This window comes from Hetaerina americana, unplaced genomic scaffold (assembly GCF_022747635.1).
Source record: "Hetaerina americana unplaced genomic scaffold, ioHetAmer1.1.p SCAF_57, whole genome shotgun sequence".
Lineage (NCBI taxonomy): Eukaryota > Metazoa > Arthropoda > Insecta > Odonata > Calopterygidae > Hetaerina > Hetaerina americana.
Window position 1 is genome coordinate 2070328 of NW_027287172.1, and position 12061 is coordinate 2082388.

At 35.5% G+C, this 12061-nt stretch overlaps 1 protein-coding gene across 1 annotated transcript in view; it reads right to left on the minus strand.

Annotated features, from left to right (window-relative positions):
* The window catches only part of LOC139694848 (focal adhesion kinase 1-like), a 335643-nt gene that overhangs the window by 25271 nt on the left and 298311 nt on the right, over positions 1 to 12061 (minus strand). The window contains exons 5-10 of the mRNA XM_071593373.1: positions 11869 to 11973; positions 11107 to 11352; positions 5208 to 5285; positions 4948 to 4980; positions 1451 to 1826; positions 562 to 603 (exon numbers count right to left, since the gene is read on the minus strand). Coding sequence (XP_071449474.1) covers positions 562 to 603; positions 1451 to 1826; positions 4948 to 4980; positions 5208 to 5285; positions 11107 to 11352; positions 11869 to 11973 — 880 coding nt within the window. The remainder of the gene's footprint in view (positions 1 to 561; positions 604 to 1450; positions 1827 to 4947; positions 4981 to 5207; positions 5286 to 11106; positions 11353 to 11868; positions 11974 to 12061) is intronic.

Here is a 12061-nt window from a genome sequence, read left to right on the forward strand (position 1 = left end):
AGAGGTCATAATATACTGACCATATTCTAGAGAGCATGTTTGAACTTCATATTTTGAACTCTAGGTAAAGTTTGCCTCGTAACCTGAAGTAAGACCTTAATCTCACCCCAACTTGGCTACAACAGCACAGTGATTAAAAACTGACAAGGCAGGGATACCAAATATGTCCGCAATTCATCACTGACTTGTTGAATCTACAATTTGACAGTAATAACAAGGCATGTAGGCTAAGGTCATTCAATCAGTCACTGGTAAAAATATATGTATTGAAGTGGATCATTTATTTCACTTATGAATCTTAATTCACAAAAGCTTTTGAGGCTATATTTTCTTGTGCGTTTCCAATTTCTGCATGGCTAATACCTTCAAATATGAACCAAGGATATTAGTGTGTTAAATTTGCTGAGCCATGAAATGCAAGTTTTGTGTTTGACTCAAAACTGAGGTACACAATTATGTAATATAGCTTATGACTTATTCTACAAGGGGATTAATCAATTAATCGAATGATTAGAGCATGCTTGGTAATTTTTACTGCTTCCACGTTTAAGTAAAACTGACCTTTCGCAGAACACGTGCAGACAGCTTGTTTCCTTGGAAGAGCTTGCAAATATTTAAGCACAAATGCAAATTGTTAGTATGAGAAAATGGAAAAAAGGCATTAGTTCAAAGAGAAAAGCTGATATGACAATGGCAAAGACAGATACAAAGAAAGGACAGTTGTTTGAAATAGGATGTTCCAAAATAAGCACCAAAATGAAAATGATCTACATTTCACTGAATCAAGTTTTCCCCATCAGTTTCCTCCTAGGACACTATGAATTGGCACAAAAGACACCAATGGCACAATTAAGAATGGATACAAATACAAGGGAAACAATTGTCATGCAAAGATTGTCAGCGAATCCATTCAGTGTTTTATCATTGACATTTGATTGATTTGTCATGCATTTTAATATCAAGGAGACCTTATATTTTAGAGTATGCAATAATTACAATACAATTTGCCTATAGATCTTGATATAATTTGTGATACAATCCTAACTGTGACACTTCACCAGAGAATTAACTCTGAGGTATAAATGATTTCTGAAATTAATTAACATCTTAATATAATGTGAGATAAGTTCTCACTGGATTTACGTCTTCTTACACTGGATACTAATGCATTTTCTGTTGCAGGGTGTATTTCCTCAAGTTTTACCTGAGATCCACCTATAACATTTCTTTCAAATGTTTTGGCAAGGCATTATGTAGTTTACTAATTTCACAGATTAAGCTCTTTTATCAAATCTCCAAAAAGAGTACATCAACAACAAAGACCACCATAAGTAGTGGGTCTCCTACAACAAAAACCACTAACAATGTACTCATTTTGCAGCCAGCACTCAAAGCAGTGAAAAATATTGATTGTCATAGTGTTCACTTGCATAATGAATCTCCATCTTACCTTTCCGAGTCCAATACGAGTTCTCTTTCCCAGAGACCAATCGGCAATAGCCATCAATGAGGTCAGCCATGGACTCAGCAACATCAAGGGAAGGGCAGGTGACAGAGAGGGACTCCGATGCTCCAGCCACTTGCAACTTTACTATGGCTTTTGCCGTGGCCTCACCCCCTTTCCCTGCACCTCCACCCTGCACCTCCATTCTGTGAAGGTGCACTTCACAGGGTGCTGAGATGGAAGGGGAAGACGTGACAGCAGCACCTGAAGAGGGGGCAGCAACGCCACTGGGAGATGATGTAGATGTTGGCACTGAACCATCACTGCCCGGAACCACGGTCTCGATTGACTGAATGCGGTCAAAGTCTGCCATCTTCACAGGCTGGTTGTATAGAGATAAACAATTGGATCAGGTGGTGTTGGGGCACCAAAATGGGGTGCTTCAAAATGCTTCAAAGTGCATTGTATTTTAATGACAGCAAGACTAAGTATTGATGGCAGTGACAAGCTGTTTTTTTGCAACCAAACAATCTAATTTGTGCCCTATACTTGCAAAAGCAGGATAACAAACAAAAAGACTTTTTTCAACATGCCATAATTTTAATAACAGATCAGCTGTATAAACGCCAAGAGATCAAAGAAAATTGCTTAGAAATCATTAGAAAAAATATATGCCTATGCCCAATAAATAACGTCATGACTAGAAAATTTAGATCTCTTTAAAATGTGTACCTGCATGCATCAAGCAAGCAATCCATGAATTACCTAATTCAATACAATTAATTTTGCCTGTTGATTCTCTTTTGTACAAAATGTTAAGTCGTGCTTTATCACTGGCGGGTCTGTGTATGATACATGAAGCTCTTACACACAATTACAATATACATAAAAAAAATGAATTTGACAATTAACTGGTCAGTTAATCAAGTATCACTAACATTACAAATGCTGCCAACATTTCCCTTTTTGAAAGATGGAAGAATTATTACCCTGATTGAATGTTGAATGTGAATTACTTGCCTTTCAGGTATTATAAAAAAAAACTTCTCCATCAATAGTCAAATACTCTCATTAGCTGATCACAGCTATAAACTTAGCTCTGCTTGATTTAAAAAAAAACAAATAGGTACCAACCCTAGACATGTACTTCAATACTAATATAATACATCTAATATTCACGGATTGATTTTGCAGATGAAAATTAAGTTGGAAAATTTACCGTAATGCTATCAAACAAACCTATAAAATGTGTCGAGTACAATCATTTTCTTATTAAAGCCAGTTAGGTTCAATCCATAGCGATCATAACTGCACAAATGGCAACAGGCTAAGTAGGCTTTCGAAAGCATCTCTGAATGATGCATAGGAAATAAAAGAATATGCAGTTTTAGCACAAGATGGTAAGATCTGAACGTCATACTTTTTTGAAGAGCAGAGGGTTTTGAAGCACAAATACAGGCTGCGTTCCAAAAGTAATGCAATTATTTTTTTTAAAGTAATTTATTGAACAGATTTGCTCAAACACTTAAAATTCTTCAAAGTACTGTTTTTGAGTCTCTACACTTCCAGTAACTCTGTTATGACCAGTATGTACCCTAGAAGGCATCTTCAGGGACCTCTCTCAAGGTCTTTGTCATGGCTGATTGGATCTCTTCTATGGACTAAAATCTGGTTCCTTTCAGGGCTGTCTTAATCCGAGGGAACAAAGAGAAGACTGCTGGGGTGATGTCAGGACTATAGGGGGGTGGGGCAATTTTGGCACCTGGTGTTTGGCCAGGAATTCGTGGACTCGTAGGGCGTTATCGTGATTGAGTGGCCAGGTAGCGGATTGAGTGGCAAGATGTCTTTTCTTGTCCTGATGACCCTTTTTCGGAATCTTTCCAGCACATCCACGTAGCAGGCAACGTTAACTGTCTGTCCTTGAGGAACAAGATCCTTATGGACCATTCCTTTACTGTCGGAAAAGACAATAAGCATTGTTTCCACTTTTGATTTGCTCGCTCTTGCCTTTTAGGGCAATGGTGGGTGTGCCAATCAGAGCAGTGGCGTTTTGTTTCTGGGTCGTATTCAAAAACCCAGGTTTCATCACCAGTGATGACATTGTCCAAATAATCAGATTCATTTTCAATATGCTGCAAAGTTCACTTGAAATATCCTCACGGGTAGTCTTTTAGTCATCTGACAACACCTTCGGCACGAGCTTGGTACACACTTTCCTCATCGCTAAATCTTCAGTAACAATGCAAAACACAACAGTATACAATAAGTTCAGTTAATTAGCAACCATCTTGATACTCAATTGATGGTCAGAGTCCAACAATTGTCAAAGACGAGCACGTTGTTGTCCGTTTTGCTGGTTGACGGCCACCCAGGACATTGTTTGTCGTGAACCTCTTCCCTGGCCTCCTTAAAGGCCTTTAACCACCTTGAAACTTGTGAGTAGGACAGAGCAGAGTCCCCATAAGCCTCACAAATCATTTTGTTAGTCTCCTCAAGAGATTTTTTCAGTTTGACACAAAACTTAGTAATCACGTAACATTGCTTGATTGTCGAGTCCAATTTTTTTGTGACATGATCGGCGCAGAGGTTTACAATAACTGACGTCCTGCCACTTCCATAGCTTAAGAGAGCACTGAGAATGATTTTTCAGCAAAGCTCAGGTTCCCCCCCACCTACTCCAAGTGGTTCGATCCCACTCCGACCAATAGGACAAATTCTCATTCTTTCCCCGAACAATCAGTAATCATAATAGCAAGAAACCGAAGTCACTTTAGAAATATTAAAAACTTTGAATTTACAAGTCGGAACAAAATTAAACACTATAGAGATGTTAGGTATACTTTCAGGTGCATGTGTATGTTAGTTGGTAGTTTGAGTGTTTGCATGTGTGTGGGGTGTAAGTGTTCATGCATGAATGTATGCCATGTTTTTTTTTTTTTTTTTTATATATATGATTTTGTCGTTATTGCATGCGATTTTTTTTTTTAATTATTTTTCTTTTCTAAATTATGGGTGGTGTCCTAGCACCCCCCGCCACACGCCCTTGCGGCGGCTTGCGGGGTATTGAGTAGATGTAGATGTAGATAGGAGCGGCACGGTAAATTCAATTGCATTACTTTCGGAACGCACCCTGTATATCCATCAAAGCATTTAGGTGATATTTCAAATGTTGCAAGAATCATTCAAAATTAACAAAGCATAGGGTATAACTATAATTTTAACATGAATTAACGATTGACATTGAAATAAACATTGTTGGAGGCATAACATGGTCACATCATGCGTATTACTTTAACAGAGCATAGGTCAACATACATATGACAGATTTTTATAAGCACCAGTATTATAATGCAAAAAATTCATTCAGCATGGCATGATTTTCTTTTGAAAGCTCATGTATGCACCTCAGGCAAATTTCAAATCATTTCCAAGCCATTTAAAATAAAAGGAACTGGGAGGTCCAATAAGTATCTTGCTTTAGACTTCGCAGATTCTATACTTACTAGTAAATATGTAGCATGGCTCCTGGTGCCTCTCTACATACAGGAATCCACAAAAAGTGCAGGAATATTACATGCGAGTCTCTAAGAGCCACTTCATTAACAACAATATTAAATGATTACATTCACAATGTAATATTATGAGGTAGTAAAATACGTTAAGAATTTATAACAAACATTAATAACAACAAAAACACTGCAATTCATAACAAATATCGTAAGGCTCAAACAAAAGATTACACGAGAAATGACAAGAAACTTACAGCTGTGCCTCGGTGAGTCATGTAAGATATTCCAAGGTCAGGGCCAATTACTAATTCCACAGGTATTGACCACCCAGACTGGAAATACAAATTCATCAATTAGCAGTACAAATGAATAAGTAATAAAGCTATTACTACTTTACTGTGAAGCGCAAAGTGTGACTTTGCTAATTCCACTTTGCAAATCAATTAATCATACAAAAATAATGCTCCTTTTCCTTATTTTTAAGGAAAATTTGTAGAGTGAGAATTTCTGAATGTTAGAAATACATGTCTGCTTAAAGCTGGGCAGCAGGATCCTTAATTTTATTTTGAATGCTATACAGTGAAATACCCGACTATAATTCAAAATTATCTATTTAGAAAGCACACAAATAATACTTACTCCAATAATACATGTACACACAAATGGAATAGCATTTTTAGGATTTTCAAAGTACTCAAGTTGTCATTAAAAAGCTAAATTTAAAATTTATAGGCAGTTGATTACACTGAAGAATTATTTATATTAGGCAACTTTTTTGAAATTTCATCAGTCAGATTGAAATATCTTATTTTATCATCTCTGTGATTCAAGGTAACATACATTACTTCGATGCTATTATGCAAATGACAGTATTGCAGTATTTCCACTGATAATTTTGATTATAAGAGGATGACTACATAATTTTACTAAAGATTAAAAACTCACATAAATGGAAGACCAATGATCATGATCACAACACCAAGTGTAAAAATATGAGGACCACTCTTGCAATATCAATACTACTAACCCATGGTTTTTTATCTGGACTGTTAAGCACTTGAGAACTTGTTAAGATGCTTGTAAACTATGTATAACTATCATCTGAATGTGGTTTGTCAAATGAATTAGTTAATCTTGGGCTCACATTTGCACAAGGCCCTCCAAACGGACTGCTCACACCTACTTCCTGTTGCATGACTAGAAAGACAGGATATGGTTATGGTCATGAGCTTCCCCTCCCCCTACAAAATTAGCTTCCTCTCTCCAACTCATGACCTAGACCAAAAACTTCCACTAAACTTTAAATTTTCCTGCAATCCGAAAAGTGTTTTGAAATAGATAATGTCAGATTTCAATTTGTATCATGCATTCTTTGGTACCCCTGAATAAGTGAAAAAAATCGCATCGAAAGAAACAGAGAACAGGCAAAAGGAAATAATAGGTTGATGTGAGCCCCAGTCTGAATGCCTGACACATAGAGGTGTCTTCCTTCAGTCAATGAAAATTCACAGGTATATTTAAAAGAATTCTTCCTTTTGTCCTCTAAATTATTTATTTAAGTGCTGGGAATTGTCAATATATCACCAGGTTGACTTTTATGTTGAAACAAAATTAAAACATTTTATTTCTAGCCAATCATATCAAATTCCTAGATATACATGCATGAGTTTCTTTTGAACTAGGTATTCCCATCTAGAACAAGGTGATCTATTGAGCAAGTAAATGATTTAAAAACTCATGCATTGGTTAACTTTCAATTGAATGGGTTAAATAAAAACACACATTAACTTAAAATGCCACATAAACCACAATTACTGCTAGCACGAAGAAAGAATCAAAGACTGCATTTCCACAGGATTTCCTGTGAAAATGCTAAGTCTGATTCTTTCTTCATACATTACAAATGGATTTCCACAAAGTATCGGCATCAAACATCTCTCAAAATAATTACAGCTATATGAAAGTTCAGATTGGACCCATAGAAAAAGCTTGATGAGTAATCATGGGCTGAAAATCCCTAATCTAATTAGCTAGGAGACAGATGTGTAAAAAATATTGCTCCTGAATGTACTTCTTATGCCTCTCTTGACTTTTCTTAATATTACTCAAGATAAAAATAAAACTCCTCTTCAAAAATATGTAAGGCAGGTTGCAAGCTACCAAAATCAAGAGAAAATATTCCTCAATTTGTATTCATGAAACAAAGTTTCATGAATAACAATTTTTGAAAAATTAATGAGCTAATTAAAAAAAGGAAAGTACAAGAAGAAATTGTTGAAGTTAGTGGATTTAGATCATTATAACCAGAATAGATGGCAATGGGATTTAAGCAAATATGAGTAAGGCAATAAGTTACATATACAGGTATGTACATAGTACAAAACTTATGATAACCTCTACACTATAAGCACATACTACTAATTCTCAGTGAAATGAATTAATATATTTAATTAGCATATGTGTAAGCTAGAAAAGCTAATTATTACTACTCCTTCTTTCTTCCAAGTATCCATTTAAAAATTAAAGATGGATCCACTGGTTGAACACTCATCATTTTATCACTTATATCATCCCTTCTTTTGTTCTTGCAAAATGTTTATTGAGCTTCCATGAAAAGGCCTGATGAAAGCATCTTCAGGGTCTACTACCTTGTTAAATTGGCAGGCCTTCTCCCTAGTCATAAATAGCCCACAGTATTTTTCATTTATTCAATTATTGTATTATTCACCATAGGCCAGTCCAGCATGGTTTAATCATTAAACAAAAAATGTACATCAATTTTGTTAGTATACATCACATGAAAAAAAGGTTATTCACACAATACATATGGATATTTAACAAACAGCATTTTAGACTTCCCTTTACGTAATGCACAAAATTCATCCACAGAGTAAAAAGGTTCAACAAGTAAGTATGCTTTAAGATGATACTTGAAAGTGTTTGAAGGAGATGGTTTCAAATCTGGAGGAAACAGGTTAAAATATTTGGCTCCTTGGAATGGTCCTCTTGGAATCTTGTTGCAATCTATATGTCGAGCTTAGTACATGTATCATGTAGCATGTTATTATAATCATATAGGATTAGATTGTATGCATAAAGAGAAGTCAGTGACATAATTTGCAACTCATGGAAATGAGGCCTTCAGCAGTGTCTGAAAGGTATGTTTTAGATAGCTCTTAGGGCCTGTTTCTATACTTTAAAAATCTTTTGGTCATGTCTTGAACCACCCCATAATATAATGCCATACGATAATCAAGATTGAACATTTATAAGATGATGCCATCTTAGGATATTTAAGCTAGTACTAAAAAACAAATATCTCAGCCAAAAAAGAGTTTTACAGTGGACCCTCATAATCTGCGCGTAATCCATTCCACGATCTTTCTCATAAAGAAAATAACTCGTTTAATGAAACAATATTTTACATGTAAATCAAATAAAATATGATAATGCATTCCATGCCAAAAAAATAAATTGTGTACAAGGTTTATTTAAGATAATTCTCTATACATTGTTTACGATTGTGGATTAAGTTCACCTTTTCTTCTATTGTAGAATGAAGCAACCAGGAATGCGAACTAAATTTATAAAACCAAAAAAGAATTTTTTTAAAATTATTTATGATACGTACCTAATTCCTTTCCACTAGAAAGCTGTCTAGAGACATTTGTTTTCGCTGACACTTCAAATTTTGGTAAAAAGGCGATTCAGAATGATAGTAAAATTAATTTATGGTGCACATCGCCACTACCTTATTGGGGCTATGCCTCATACGCACGGTACAATGTAAAAGTTTCATGTGAAGTCCACATCACATTAAGCCAGCTATTTTGGACTTAATACTTCTTGCAGGCTCGTGGAGTTTCTGAATGGTAAACAAGCATGGGTTTGGTTTTCAAATCACCACTTGCATTTATGCCAAATAGCAGCGTGAGACAGCTTTACAAACCTTGTGGTCGGGCAATGCATTCTCTTCTACTGTTATGTGCACAAATATAAGTTCACTTTTGCATCATTGCCCCAAAGAGAACTTTCTTATCACAATTAAAAACGTGTCGTGGCAGGTAACCCTCGGAATCTACGAACTTTTGGAAGTCGCCGATGAAGTTCTCTGCTGCCTTTGACTCAAGAGCTTACTGATTCATCATGCCTCACAATGGCATGGATGACGGTTCATATCGTTAACTTCTTGAAACATGCATGGTTCTACTAAAATACTTGTTTGGGCATTGATGATAGTGACATCTTATTAATGAGGTCGGCCAAAATCACTGTCCCCTTCTCACAAATTATATTCTCGTTAATGGTGTTGCATTGCATTTTGCTTTTTGTTTATGCATATGAGAAGCAACCTTTCAATATCGTTGAGAATACACAACTGTTACATAGGTACTCTTGTCACTTTACTTGAAGCATCTTTTTCCTTAGTTTTGTCTGTGTTCTTGAAGAAAAGGCCAATTGTTGATGCCGACGGATTATTGATTTGCACACTAGATCCACCAGGGTCACACCTTGTTCCAAATTTTCAATGATTTTACTTTTCATTTCTACTGTTATTTTTTATTTGTATGGCTTTCTTATGGATTTTTCATAGGGGACAATTTTAAAACTATCCACAAAATATAATTAAACTTTGCACACAAAAAATCACTAATAATATGTTTGAACAAAAGTTTGGAAAAATGTGTGATCACTAGCAATGCTGAGATGCTAGCGGAACAAGTGCTAGAGACAACCTGCAGTAACAGGCGTTCAATGAATCCGGGAATTCCTCTCTCCTCATCACCCTTTACACGAAAAGTCGCTCGTTAAGTGAGTTTTTCAGGACCAATATTTTTGCTTGTTACGTGAATTACTTGCTGTGCGAGATGCTCATTAAGCAAGGTTCCACTGCATTAAGTTTAGATTTTAGGTTGTCAATATACAAGGAATATTTTAGGGATGACTCAATCTGAACACCCAATAAATTTATGCTGCCATTAAAATTTAGGGCCTTATCATAGGATTTAACCGACAATTATGGATTTTCACCAATATGCATGCACACGGTTTTTTGTGCATTTATTGAAAATAAGTTGTTCTGAAACCAATTTTCAAGACATATTACTGCGGAGTATACTTTTGTTTGGTTATCATCATCTATCTAGAGAAAAAATAGCAATGGACCCAAAATAGATTCCTGAGGAAACTTGTTTTAACCTCTTTTTCAACTGATTAGTGATTTGCTTTGTTATTTGTAGATTCATTAAGATGGGATATTTCAACTACTTGATGTCTTCCCTCAAAATATGAGCTGAACCATTTTCAAATAACAGGAATCTGCCTGCCAATTCTCTGTATCATCAAATCTTTTAAATTATCTTTCTGGCAAACATTTGCTAATTGCACCCCCTAAAAAAGTTCATTAAAGCTAATTTGACCTTATCTAACAGAGCAATTTCAGAGCATTTTTTTCAATATATTCTGTGCAAAACTTTCTGCACAAATATAAAAATTGCTTTATTTGACAACTTGATCAAACTTTATTCATCATATTTTTCAATAAATGGTACATTATTACCCTCATCATTTGATAACAGAACCAACTCATTCTCTGATAATAAAATAAGATTTTAAATTCAAGTCTAAAGAGATGAATTAAGAAGAATCTTCATCATTGGAAGATAAGCACTTCAATGCACACGCAACACTTGATCAAAACAACAAAGCTTAAGATTTAAACTGCACTGCTTTCCTGTATACTTACTGATTGAATTCATTTCAGATAGTTCCATTCAGTCAAAGTAATGTGAAATTAACAGCTTAGTAGGGCTACTAATTACTATGAGAATAAAATGAAATCAAGGACAACCAAAATCCTTCCTGGTATTAATAAAGAGCAGGGTACCTATTCAGTGGATTTTTGAAGAGAGGTCTCAGAATGTAAAGCAATGAAATACATAGGATTTAAACAGGAAGTAGGTTCAAAAGTAAGATAATTAATGTTGAATAGGGAAGTAGAGGGCTAGAGTCAGCCAATCTTTGGAGTGAAACACTAATGAAGGACAGAAGCACAGTACATAAGGTGAATTTTAACATTAGGAGACTCATCATCACTGGTGTACTCATTAAAACAAACTATTTGAAGTGAAGAGTACAGGAATGAAAACTTACCCCAAGTGCACATCTGAAGCGTTCTTGGTGGAACCGATGATGGTCACGCAACAGGGACAGGAACTTGAACATGCATTCCGCCTCTGATAGGTTGGCAACCTTCTTGAAGTGAGTCTGGATCAGTTTCCTCACTGCCTTTGGTTTTAATGATGAAAGTATTGAGCGTGGGAGGAACCTATGTAAACCTACTTCTCTCTCCAGGTACTCAAAATTTGACTTCTTGTCGAGAGCTATCTGAGGCATGTCCTGAAACAGAGAAGAAAACACTGTCTGTGATAAAAGACCAAAAATTCTGCAACTAACAGTGTTTCCAAATTGTAATAAAAGAAGCTCTTTGCATACACAAGTCTTGGGTGCAAATGAGTTTTATAAGAAACAGTACTTCGTGACATACCATTTCTTTGTTATTAACGGGATTCATATTTTCTAATCACTAAGCTAAATCCCCATTTTAAGGCATCTTTGTGGCAGGTCTTTTACACCATATACAGATATTATTAGGCGGTAGGGAGCATATACCACAACAGTGAAAGCTGATTTGAATGGGGTTTTGGCCGTACAACTATATATAATAAATGTGGAAATTCCTAAAATAGAACTTTCTCTACCAATTCACATTCATCATAACTGGTGCAGAAATCACCGAGCAAAATTAGTCTCAGATTTCTCCAAACAGTCACTCAATCAATTAACGGTGAATGTTTACTTTTTACAATATTTCCCTTTTCTGTTAATAATCCAGTAGTCTATGTCCAATCATACCTTAAAAAAGTGACGAATTTCAAGACAGCATAGCTGAATTGCTGCATCTTGGTCGAGAGAAGATGAGTTAGCTAATGCCTCAGAGGACAGATAATCACTCCGTACCTGGGAAAATAGGAAGTCATCAGAAAACAAAAAAATGCAAGAGATCTATTAATAACATATACTACTACACAGTATGAACAATATTCTC